Genomic DNA, 12,837 nt, shown 5'->3' with positions numbered 1-12,837 from the left:
AGTGTCAAAGCTACATTATTAGCAAAACATTATTGTGGGACTGGTCAGACGAGTTTAAAACAATATTACGTGACCTTAAGTATATATAAATTATGGTACTGAAATGATTAATTAATTGAATTACGATAATCTGTCATAGTAGCACAACATTTGAATTAGCCACGACGAGTAGCGTTCAAAGACATCATGTGTTTTCACATGTTTTTAGTGTAGATGTATTTTCTTTGCTTTCTGAACGCACCTGAATGCATCAAATTCTACATGAACAGTAAGAGTTAAGTGAATGATACGAATATCCATTTATAGTTTCCTTTTGTCTGTCTCTTTATTTAAACCACGTATACACGCATAGTAAAAACGATTATGTGATGGTCAGCGTGTCAGTGAATGCACCTCGCGGTCGTCTCGTGACGACTAGGAAGTGTTTTTTTCGATGACTACAGGACTTAAGATGTGTTTGTGTAATGAAGATACATATTCTGTGTTGGAATTACACTGCTGTTGACGTGTTCAGGTCAGAATGAAGTTATAAAAGAGTTACGGATTGTGTGAGTGTGTGAGGAAGCTATTGTGCCTCGTTTTGTCGTCATAGCAAGTTAGCAAGCGAGTTGTGAGTTATGACGTAATGCGCATGCGTTAACTGCTGTGGAAAACAACTTAAAAATTAATTAAATTTTAAAACAAATTAATGTAATTAAGCATTAAGAGTCACCACTTAATGCGCTATTTTGGACAACCCTAATCTAAATATGTTAACTCCTCTGCTTAATTTATTAACATTGTTATTAACAGTGTATTCAAATACAGACCCATGGTTCTTCTTCTGCGTGTGATCAGGATGATGAGGAGGACAATGAATGCCAGGAGGAGGAAGGCGGTGAGAACAAATCCCAGTGGCATCAAGAAGTGATGTCTCTGGTCAGGCAGGACGACGTTGATGACTCGAGGTGGATCCGCTTTGTTGCCTTCATCTGAAAGGTGAGTAACAGTTGACCTTTAGCGTCAGTCTTTCTTCATATATAAAAAAAAATTTCTCCCAAAATGTGCATATTCAGCAGTTTGGGTTGGAATATTAACCATGGCAGGCAGACCACAGATGTAATTCTTGGAGACTAAATACGCAGACCTTTTTTTGTCAATCTTTTTTATGTTAACCATGAACAGGACACTCATTGAAATGCTTGGAGATTCAATCATGTCACGCCTACAAAGTTATTGAAGTACAGTACTCTGCAAAAATCGATATTAGTCATGTGTCAGGTACAGTGATGTCACTAAGCCTATTTTAGGGGGTCTTCAGACCCCCTAAAATGTTCTTCAATGTTTTTTAAGCCCCCCTAAATAATTAGATATTTTTTATTGATTTTTTTTAATTTTTACAAAAAAAATCTCTGACAAATTTTATATAATAGGGCAAGAATAGGAGTTAAAATAAATATTTACGTACTACTAGTAGTAGTAGTAATAGTAATAATCAGAAAAAGAGTAATGATGATAGTAAAAATAATAGGCTAATTAATAACATAATAATGATCATTATATAATATAATAAACATATATATGTATATTATGTATAATTTATATATTATATATATATATATATATATATATATATATATATATATATATATATATATATATATATCCCAGTTTTGTTTTTCTTTTGGAATTCCTAATGTCTACTACATTCATTCATATCCTGCTACATTCATTCGTATCCTGTGCATCCCCAGGGGGCTAATATCCCCCACCCCCCCGAACCTAGTGACGCCCCTGGTCAGGTATGCTACTGTATATTGTGAATTTTTTTCAGCTTTTTATTACTATCATTATTTTAATGATACATCATTAGAAAATCATTACACTGTGTTTTTAATGTTTGAGTGTTTGAGGCACAAACGCTACAAGCTGACTCTCTCCCAGCTGATTGGCTGCGAGGAGACCACATGACTCGACTGCCTTTTTTGAACACTCTCTTAGGTTACCAACCAAAGTGCCTGATAAATAGCTACAAATTGCTTGACTTGTAACGTGTGTGTATTGTAGTGCATACAGTACATGTGTCATATGACATATAACAAAAGTCATAACAAAAAGTCTCCTGGCCGCACTAACATGTTGAGCACATTTCCAGGTGGACTCAGAAAGATGAGGTGATGTGTTTTGAGTGTATGACAAAAAGCAGCTGCAGGCCTAACACTTGAAACCTCCGAGTCACGCCATGAGACTTCTTGTTCTGTGACGCAAAACCACCAAAGATGACAAGTACCAATAACAGAAAGTAAAGCAAAGAGCTTCACATTCCATAAACCTTTTTAATGATTTTCTACTGTGTACATTCCAAATCTGATCCTTTTGCTTATTAACTTGATCCCTGATGGCCGCTATGTTTGTGTCTGATGGGAGGATGAAGGGAGGGATGACCTACATCTTATTATTTTCTCCCCAATTCTAGTCTCTCTCGTCCTCTCTTTCTCTCTTTTTCACCAGCTGCTTGACACATGAAACACTCCACGTTTTCTTTTCCAACCGAAAATACTTTCCTCTGTAAAGAAGACAGGGAAATAAACCTGAGCATGTGTGCGTCTCAGGGAAAAAGAGTTTAAAAGGCAAACCATCCAGGCTGTCAGATGGGAGCCAAAGTCAACATGGCAGCCGATGGTTAAAGAAGGCGAAAAAGGAAAATGCATGATAAGACTTTATATCGCTATCGCTGTGTTATCATACAGTCTAACCTTTAAGTCTAAACTTTAATTAACTCTGTGGCTTCGGCAATAATTAGAGCATTTATTGTAATACAAAAAAATATGAATGAAACCAACACTAAAGTCCCATTTATTCCTATTTTTGAAAAAAGCTGTATGGTTAATAAAGATGTTACCCTGGTGATGATATGACTTATGATATGATATATTCACTTAAAGGGGAAACTGCTTTTGAAAAGGATGTTGGAGAGTCTACTGTAACTCTTGAGACAGGAGGATTAACTGGAAGGGCAGGATGAAATTCCACTGGAATTAGATCATATTGGCACACATACGTACACACACACACACAGACACACACAGACACGGATTCAACCACAGGAATCTGTCATATCCAAAACCTTCCCAATGATTTTGCCACATTGATACATCCATCCTTATCAGCCTCGACTGAAAACCGACTCTTTATTTCCTTCTTATTATTCTTCATAAAAAAGAAAGTTGTGCACATAAAGAGAAGAATGTGGTTTACACACTTCCATATAAACTTATAAACAACCACTTCCTGTGTCCCATACAAACAAATACACAAGAAAGAAATGAAAAGTCCACAATAAGTCGGCGGCTGCTTAGGCCTGGAGGACTGGGTGGTACGTGTGTGTGGTTGCTGTGGTGGATCTGGCTCAGACGAGCTGACGGAGCAAGAAAAACAAATGAAACAAACAGAAAAAAGGGGGATTTTTTCACAGTTTGGAGTGTGGGGAGTACAAGATGGAGGGCGAAGCAGGATACAGTAACCGTGACACACACAAGAACAGATGTGAAGGGTTTTTTTTTTTCTTTCTTACTTTTTGGTCCTAATTGTTCTCGTGATAGTTTTAGCCCGTAACTGCTAAAACACTCAGGCTGTCCCCCTAGTGTGTGTGTGTGTGTGTGTGTGTGTGTGAGGGGGAGTGAGTGGTGAGTAGTCACTTTTCAACAACATCTTATAGGGTGGGTTTGAGGGTAAAGGCAAGAAAACCATATTTGGTAACTTAAATGTGGATTTCAAAATGAAATATGAGGTCATGTGATCTGTCCCAGCCAACCCGTAAAGGGGAAAAATCAATTATGCACAGTGATGGGAATAACTGCGTTTAAAGTACAGTCGTTTAAGTACAGACACTACTTAAACCTCGTTGATGTCAAAGATAAAATGTCAAATGATAAATGGAATAGTTACTTTTACTGGTAACTAGTTACTTTTGTTGTAGAGTCACTCAGTTACTGTAACTAGTAACTATAATTACTTTTTTAAAGTAACGTGCCCAACACTGATTATGCATAATATTTTCATTCGTTCATTCGGTCGTAGAGCCTATCCCAGCTGTTTTGGGGCGAGAGGCGGGGTCCACCCTGGACTGGTGGCCAGCCAATCACAGGGCACATGTAGACAAACAACCATTCACACTCACATTCATACCTATGGACAATTTGGAGTGGCCAATTAACCTAGCATGTTTTTGGAATGTGGGAGGAAGCCGGAGTACCCGTAGAAAACCTCAGGTCTCCTCACTGTGTGGCCTGCACGCTAACCACCAGGCCACACTTGATACTTGATTCGAAGTCACTAAAAATGTTAGATGGTTAGATACATGTTTGTGTTTACAAAGCGAAAAGTTTGGGATCACTTGGACATTTTTTTGTCCAGTCTGAGATCTGGCTTTTTCTTGGCGGTCCTACCATGAAGTCCAGCATCCTGAAGTGGCCGCTATCACTGTTGATACTGACACTGGTGTTTGACGGCTACTATTTAGTGCGGCTGCCAGGTGACGACCTGTGAGGCGTCTTGGTCTTAAACTACACACTCTCAGATATTTGTGCAGTGTTTCTCTGTCCTTGTTAGACCCAGTTTGTGCTGCTCTCTGAAGGGAGTAGTTAACAGCATGGTAAGAGATTTTAGTTTTAGTTTAGATTTTTTAGATGGCTTTTCTAATCATCTATTAGCCTTATAAAATGATGAACTTGGATTAGCAGCCATACCAGGAGATTGATGCAGAGGACTGACAGTTGTTGATAGTAGGCCTCTATGCAAAAATGTACATCTGATCAATTTTAATTGTTTATGAAATGCATGAAAATGTGTTTTTCTTTGGAAAACAAAGAATTGTGCAAGTGATCCCAAGCTTTTGAGCGGTAGTGTAAGTGCAAGCGAATGCATCGCAATGCATGTTTCATGTTTCATGACATCTGCAGTGTGTGTGTTACCTTTGTCTGCACTGGGTAGTGCTTTTTCTGGTTTAGTGTGAATCAGCGGTGCGTCCACTGTGACCTGAAACTGTCTCCTCTCGTGTAAACCGCAGTAATGATGGTGAAGATGACATGAGTACATCCCCTGGTCTGTGGCCTAAACGTTCAACACAAACATAATACAACTATTTATCTACTACATCTATTTTGCTTAGAAACTCACTAGTAGTACTTTTCCGTGTGGCTGTTCGAAACTGCGAGTGCAATCTGAAAAACATTCACTTGACTTTTGTCAGCATGTTTTTCCTTAAAAATGGTGCAGAAGCACCTCTGGACGGATGACATATTGCTTGGTTTTTGGTACTGCTGTTAAAGTGAAGGCAATACCAGACTCAGTGGAGCAATAAAATTCAACTTGGCGAGAAATACTCTGGAAACATGGTACTACGTATATACATGTGCAAGTTTAATCAAGTGTACTGTTAGTGTATTTATTTGACACTACAAAAAAGCAAGTTTAGTTGAAATACACTAACAGTCAAAAGTACGAAATCCTGGAGGATGCATGATGGAACTCTTAGGGATCGCACACAAAAACTCATACCTGCAGATCGGATATGGTGAGTGAGAAGTCTCCATCTGCAAAAGCCTGTTGGCTGATATTCATCTTCTTCCGAAGGAACGAGGGTCCATAGCTTCGCTGCTCACCTGAGGCGTACAAGTCCACAAGGCGGTCTGCACGATCGTGGTGGATTCCCGGGGACTGCCGGTCCCAGTGGACCACCTTTTGAAGGAACGATTCCTTTTTTATCAATCACCTGAACGCCACCTCTGGAATAAAAGGACGATAACCGACCTGCTGATCTTCCTCCTCATTGCTCCAGTCGGTCCAAATGTTTCTCCTGTTGACGCACGGCAGAACCACGGTGCTCCCCAGCAGAACCACGTACACGGCTTTGTGACCGTCCCAGTAGCGCTGCTCTTTACGACCTGTAGAAAAAGCTCACTGTGACTCTTATGGATGATGTCATAAACTCCGGGTGTTACGTACGGGATTTAGTGACGTTAAGTTGCACTCGGACCGTCTCATATAGGTGGCAGTAGAGATGGTGGAGGTTACAAGAGTACAGACCTCTGTCGTTCATTGTCACATCTACAAACACAGAAACAGAAACATTCAGTCAATACCTGGCCGCAAAACCGAATGAGATCCAAGAACTCCAAAGAGTACTTCAAAGTACCAAAATTCACAGATTGTGATCGTGACCTTTGATGACCAGGGAGAAGTTTCCATCTCTGAAGGCCTTCCGACTCAGCCCCACTCGATCCAGGTTGTAGGAGTTGTAGATCCTCTGTTCTCCTGCCGAATACATGTCCAACACTCTCTCCATGCCGTAGTCCATATGAGCCCGGTACACATCCCAGTGGACCACCCTCTGCCTGTCCCTCAGCCTGTCTCTGGTCCACACCATGCGGCCACTGACACACTGCAATGTCACGCTGGAGCCAGCGGGGGCGCTCACATTGTAGGCGGCCACCACAACGCTGCTGCTGCTGTCTGATTGGCCCCGCGCTGAGGGCCACAAAGTGAGGAAAGCGAATTGATATGAATCGAATGACTTCGTTAAGGTATTAAAGTACACAAATAGTACAACACACCTGCAGTGAAGAAGCAGATGAAGGAGACTGAAAGACAAATACGGTTAAATAGTTACATCAGTTCAACAGCAGGACAGTAATACTGTAATCTACCTTAATATTCCTACATTGTAATTGAATGAAGAATTGAACAAATACAGGAAGTAGTTCCAACTTTGCAGCAGAGTTACTGATGTGGTCGACATAGATTGAGACTCAGAAACCAGGAATGTGTGAGTTGGCTGAAAAGGAATGAATGTGGCTTTTAATGGACTGTTTTTTGAACCGCTTTAAGCCGTAAAGCCGCTTACTTCCTTACTTTTAGTTGCTTTGTTTTTCATGTTAATGTGCTATTTTATTTACCCCAATATAAGAATATGTCCAAACTTTTCCCACCAAGGGTATGCGGGTATGCTGGAACCTATCCCAGCTGCCTTTGGGTGAGAGGCGGGGTCGACCCGGGACCGGTCGTCAGCCAATCACAGTCACATCCATGTTTTGGGCATGTGGGAGGAAACCAAAGTACCACACGCACACTCCAAAATCGAACCCATGTCGGCCTACATGCCAACCACTTGTACACCGTGCGGCCCTCTACTGATCCAATGTCAGTTCTTGAATTTTTTTAAATTGGTCTAAACATTTTAATGAGTGTAGATTTTGTCTTTAATCTAGAAAAATTCCAGCAGTTTTTTTTTATTATTTCAGTTTATGCCTCGAAAATGTTCTTCTCATAAAAATGACTTTATTTCCCATAATATTTTGACTTTATTCTTGTGACAGTATAACCTTTTTTGCAACTTATTTTTACAACAACTACAACTTTATTCATTATTTTGTTTGTTTACCATAATATTATGACTTTGTTCTTTAATATTTCAACTTTATGCAACTAAAACGATGTTATTATGACATTCTCCCCCCAAAAATTATCTTAATATTATGATTTTATTCTTTTAAAATGAATGATGATTTTTCCACTTTTGGCCGCAAATGGCTCGTGGGCTGCACTTTGGACATCTGTGGTCCACAGAGAGTCCACATATTCATATTCATATTATTGAATATAATATTAATATTCATGAATATTGTGGTCTAAGGGACCGACAACTTTATGGTAAAGACATTAAAGAGTTTGCTGACATGTTATGAAGCCTTAAAGGTCACATCCATCACTACCTATTGACCTCAGATGTCCAATAGGTATCTTGACACATTTTCAGTAGCACCCCAACTCTCAGTGTTTTTGTAGCTCTTAAACTCAAACATTATGCCTCTTTCTTAATAACAGTTACCACAAAATGTCTCTTTTTTTAACGACAAATCACTGCAAATGGCACAAAAAGCACTGCACTGTGTGAGATGTTAAATATCCACATAAGTTACCTGAGCGACAAATCAACTTACTGTGGATGACGAGCAAAGCCTGAAAAATGATGGTCTTCATGATGTTTCTTTGTGTGCTACAAAGATTTCAGTTTGTATAACGTCCTTGTGAGAGAAGAAACAAAAACCAGTCTTGTTTATCCAGCGGCAACACCAGCATGGCTTGTCAAACCTTTGTGTTTAAGGAGACCCAATTGCAGTGGAAGACGTACGCACAGAACAAAATGAAACCTGACACATAACAGACCCCTCCTCTCAGCACGGTACCAGTTTTTTGGCTGTTTTTTTCCCAACTTTTTTCATTATTATTATTTATAATCTTTCCTATATGGTCAATGACTCACAACACATGAAACGCATTTCTGGTATTGTGCAATGCAAGCCATGCTCACTGTGGTATTGTTGTTTTGCTGCCATACTTGGAAAGAAGGAACATTAGACTATTGTTGGCAGAAAGATGAAAGTTGCCATTAATTAAAGGGTTCAACCTCATCAATACAGAAACAAGGCTGAAACCTATTATAACCTCACAATGATGCAACGCCAAACTGTTTGGAGCACAAATGCTTAAATGTATTTTATTGTATTTGCACAGCTCTAAGTGGAAACAGGGATTTAACACAATTAAGTTTGAAGGAAATAGTGCCATCATGTGGAAGTGCCCCCAAAAATCACATTACTCAAAAAGCAGAAGCAATGAAATTTTGTTAAAAACATATTTAAATTATTTAAAAATCTATAAAGTACAGTCATAAAACAAACCTAAAATAAATAATATTTTTGTGTTGAGTGCACGTTTTCTTTTATATATGTGTCATAACCATATTCATTATGTGTCATTAAATTATTTAGCCATTAAATATGAAATTAAACATTGATCTAGGATAAAATTTTATTTTACCTATATTTATTTGAGTGGTGAAACTAATATTTTTCAGTTTGTAAACACACGGTACGGTACCCTTTCAGAGTGGTGGAACTAATATTTGTCAGTTTGTAATCACACGGTACCCTTTCAGTGTTACACGCACAACCATTCCCCGAAACTAGCAAACTCATTCAAGGGTTTGTGCCACAAGGTAAATAACTCTACGACTCTGCAGATTTAGAGGAATCTTTTGCGTTTGTCATATTGTACATGTTTTAATAACGTTGTATTGTTTTGGATAATATATTGTTTAGATTAAACATTGAAGTCTTTGTAACGATTGTTTTTTTGCGCGAGCTAGCATGCTCAGTTAATACCACCGCTAAACTGCACAGCTAGCCGAGTGTCACAGCGAACTTGTCTGCAACTACTTAAACGGGCTGTTTAAAATGTTTTTATTATTTTCTCATGTATTGTTCTGCGTTCGTAGGTCCTGTGTTCAAGATTGAAAGATGTTCTTGACGAGATCGGAATATGACAGGTTGGTAGAAACAACTCAGCACAAATTGCTTTGTCATTTATTGAGTGCTTCTTTTTCGTATAGATAAACTAAATGCTGCACAGTCACGGTTCTTGTATTAGTCATTTGTACTGTCGATTGTGACTTTTAAACAAGTAAAGTGGTAGAATTCAGTCTAATTTTAGATCCAGATAAGTCTGTTGTATGGTTTAAGCTAATGTTAGCAGCTAACTATTATATCACGGCACCGGTCTTCTTTCACTTTCGTCTTTTTGTTTTCGATGTACTGTAGCCTTTTTTGAAAATGATGCTATATGTCTTAATTCAGACTGCTGTGGTGTGTTTTCATGCTTTTACTAATAAAGTTATTAAAATATTGTCCCACAGCCTACGACAGATATTACAACTGAATGTTTATTTCATCACTATTCAAATAATCACCATTCCAAATGAATGTCTTTCAGAGGTGTCAACACATTCTCTCCTGAAGGAAGATTATTCCAAGTTGAATATGCTATTGAGGCTATCAAAGTAAGAGACCTGCCTACTATTGTTTTATGTAGTCATGCATAAATGTAGTCATGAATAATTTGAACTTCCCACCAATATTGTAGTAGTTATATACATAACTATTAAAATAATTCCATCTGTTTTGCTAGCTTGGGTCCACAGCCATCGGTATCCAGACATCAGAAGGCGTGTGTCTTGCTGTGGAGAAGAGGATCACGTCCCCACTGATGGAGCCTAACAGCATTGAAAAGATTGTGGAGATTGACAGTCACATTGGTGAGTGGAGCCTCGACCCTCAATTACTTTTGCTTGGTGAATTTTTCAGTGAAGCGATCGACCGCAATGCACTCTGGGAACTTTCTCAGTGGTCAAAGAAGTGCTAAAAGAATTTACGTTTCGTACACTCATCTCCCGCTACATCACAATTTGAACTTTTCTTCCTCACTCTATTGCAATAAAAACTAAATAAATGAATCATCACTTTTTCATAGTTGACTGTGGCCTATTATTAGTCTAAAATATTGAAAGTTATTTGGGTGGTATTTTGGTCACTTGGCGTCAATAATGTTACATTGATGAGATATGACATGAATGCCGTCACACAGTGAAGAGAATGAACAGAGTGGGTGAAAAGAAGTTAAAAAAAACGCTAGCCATTTTGTGTGTAAGTGGTAAGTTTTTGTCTTCTTACTTTGTCCTTCTTCCCCACTCTGTTTGAAACACTCTTAAGTTTAGAATAAGTAAATTAGAGAGGCTAATTAGCTAGTTAGCTTGGTAGCTCGCTATGCTATCCCTGCAGAGATCCCGCAGTCTGTGCTATGTAGTGTAAAAAAAGAATAAAAAATGTAAATGTGACTATAGGGATGTTATTTCATGTCTGCAGGGCTCTACTGATGTTAAAAGGCTTATTTAGAAAGTCATAAGCAGGTTTTCTATGCTTTTTAAGAAAATATTGGTTTTATTTATATAGACCTATTGATGCTATTGTACTGAGCAGCCAGGACAGTGACGTGTGTACCATTTCTTATGTCTTATTAAGTTTAATTACCTGTTTTAAGGTTATCAACCCCCTCAAAACCACCAAAGAAAAGGCATAACCATGCCTGATAGGATAGTGGGTTACTCTACTGACTTCCATGCAGGGGCACTAATGGTGTGTTTTCTCTGTTTTCAAAGGTTGTGCAATGAGTGGCTTGATAGCCGATGCCAAGACGCTAATCGACAAAGCCAGAGTGGAAACACAGGTATGGATGTTCAGATTTTATGTTGCTTGTTTCATCAGCATTGAACTCGCCCTCATGTGCAACTCCACAGAACCACTGGTTCACTTACAACGAGACCATGACAGTGGAGAGCGTGACGCAGGCGGTGTCCAACTTGGCGCTGCAGTTTGGAGAGGAGGACGCCGACCCCGGTGCGATGGTCGGTTGCGTTGCTCATCTCGTCATCGGCTCTAAAGGAAGAAACGTATTCTTAGATCCATCATCTTCTGCTGTCACTTTCACAGAGTCGACCATTCGGAGTTGCGCTTCTTTTTGGAGGAGTGGATGAAAAAGGACCCCAGCTGTACGTCACTATACGTACAGTATTTGTGCGCATTATAGACGCCATCAGATGTGCGATACCTTTTTTTTAAATGTTTGTTTTGTGCATTCAGGTACCACATGGACCCTTCAGGAACCTTTGTGCAGTGTGACGCTCGAGCAATCGGCTCAGCATCCGAGGGTGCACAGAGCTCCCTCCAAGAGGTCTACCACAAGGTTAGGGGTCTTAATCGCGATACCGGCCGTCTTCTTGCATGCGATCAACCCAAATTTTTAGGGGATTTTTTCCTATTGGAAAGTCAGTGTTTTGTTTTTGTTTCTCTCCCTGGAAACTTGCAGTCCATGACGCTAAAAAATGCCATCAAGTCGTCCCTCACTATTCTGAAGCAGGTGATGGAGGAAAAACTCAACGCCACCAATATCGAGGTGGGTACCTTGTTTACAGTTTCATAGATGCTGTGCCGTTATTATTTGCCTGGAGTATCCTAACCTGGGACATACAGTACAGTACAGTAAATGGGGGGATGGTTACAGTTGTGTACTTGCTCTTTTCAACTTTATTGTACATTTCAGCAACAGGTGCAGCCTAAATGACACACAATGGCTCGGCTCGCTGTCTGTTGTGTGTCTCTGTTAAACCATTCCCCCTGCAACCAGTTAATGCAATGGATTATTTTTTTGCAGCCATTGTAAATAAGTAATAAATTATAAAAATACAAAAAAAAACACTCAAACTCCTCATAAGTGCATAGTGCAAGAAGGAATGAAGGAGACAGAGTTGCTCACCGTGTCTGTTATGTGAACAAATAATCACCCCCACCCACACACAGCAGCTTGGCTGGCTGCTGGCCGCACTGGGAACGCCTCCATTCGCCTTTCCCTCCTCCCTTGGTGCAAGCCTGTTGAAGCCCGTTTGTTGACAGTCCCACACTGTACTCCCTCATAGAAGCTTACTTTGGAATTGTCTTTATTTTCCCCCCCTCTCTCCGTTGTTGCCTTTCCTGATTTTATTGTATTGTGTGTTTTATATGCTTGGACGGATGATTGCGTATCAAAAAAATGCGTTTCCACTGTACCGGAATTGATATATTTCAACAATATCTCTGTCTTTGTTGTGTTCTGTAGCTGGCAACAGTGGAACCCGGGAAGACCTTCCACATGTACTCCAAAGAAGAGCTCGAGGATGTCATCAAGGATATTTAGACGATTCAGGTGCAGGCTCGAGAGGACAGGAAACACACCTGGCCTCGAGGTCGAACATGACAAAACGCAACTTTTCCATCAGCGTATCCTGCTCACTGCACTCAGAGGTTTGTCTGTGTGACGTGCGCATGGACTTCTTGCCTATCAGCATCTGTACAGAGCAGCAGGAAGAAACGGGGGTGGGGTATTTTTCTTTTCTAACATTCAGTACTTCAATTAAATTGTTGTATTCCA

The 12,837-nt window shown here is 39.7% G+C and overlaps 2 protein-coding genes across 4 annotated transcripts in view; one reads left to right on the top strand and one right to left on the bottom strand.

Annotated features, from left to right (window-relative positions):
* LOC131106025 (matrix remodeling-associated protein 8-like) overlaps nucleotides 1-8,190 on the bottom strand; it is a 9,256-nt gene extending 1,066 nt beyond the window's left edge. Inside the window, exons 1-8 of one of the 2 annotated variants that reach the window (XM_058054670.2) lie at nucleotides 7,980-8,184; nucleotides 6,594-6,620; nucleotides 6,202-6,507; nucleotides 5,986-6,087; nucleotides 5,791-5,924; nucleotides 5,539-5,718; nucleotides 4,953-5,091; nucleotides 810-971 (exon numbers count right to left, since the gene is read on the bottom strand). In XM_058054670.2, coding sequence (XP_057910653.2) covers nucleotides 810-971; nucleotides 4,953-5,091; nucleotides 5,539-5,718; nucleotides 5,791-5,924; nucleotides 5,986-6,087; nucleotides 6,202-6,507; nucleotides 6,594-6,620; nucleotides 7,980-8,019 — 1,090 coding nt within the window. In that variant the 5' untranslated portion in view covers nucleotides 8,020-8,184. Of the gene's footprint in view, nucleotides 1-809; nucleotides 972-2,734; nucleotides 3,398-4,952; nucleotides 5,092-5,538; nucleotides 5,719-5,790; nucleotides 5,925-5,985; nucleotides 6,088-6,201; nucleotides 6,508-6,593; nucleotides 6,621-7,979 lie in introns of those variants that run through there. The other variant, XM_058054671.2, reaches the window with a different exon arrangement.
* psma5 (proteasome 20S subunit alpha 5) lies at nucleotides 838-12,837 on the top strand. 2 transcript variants are annotated; one of them, XM_058054673.2, is made up of 10 exons: nucleotides 838-978; nucleotides 9,317-9,367; nucleotides 9,811-9,877; nucleotides 10,006-10,132; nucleotides 11,033-11,100; nucleotides 11,171-11,278; nucleotides 11,364-11,422; nucleotides 11,514-11,616; nucleotides 11,740-11,826; nucleotides 12,526-12,837. In XM_058054673.2, the coding sequence occupies exons 2-10, from the start codon at nucleotides 9,339-9,341 to the stop codon at nucleotides 12,601-12,603; spliced, it is 726 nt and encodes a 241-aa protein (XP_057910656.1). In that variant the 5' UTR covers nucleotides 838-978; nucleotides 9,317-9,338; the 3' UTR covers nucleotides 12,604-12,837. The 2 variants fall into 2 exon arrangements, with proteins under 2 accessions (XP_057910656.1, XP_057910655.1); XM_058054672.2 differs by lacking the exon at nucleotides 838-978 and adding an exon at nucleotides 8,927-9,037.

The sequence above is a fragment of the Doryrhamphus excisus genome, linkage group LG18, assembly GCF_037039965.1.
Source record: "Doryrhamphus excisus strain RoL-2023G ecotype Guam linkage group LG18, RoL_Dexc_Guam_v1.1, whole genome shotgun sequence".
NCBI lineage: Eukaryota > Metazoa > Chordata > Actinopteri > Syngnathiformes > Syngnathidae > Doryrhamphus > Doryrhamphus excisus.
The sequence above is the reverse complement of the archived record's forward strand: the minus strand, read 5'-3'. Positions and strand labels throughout refer to the sequence as shown.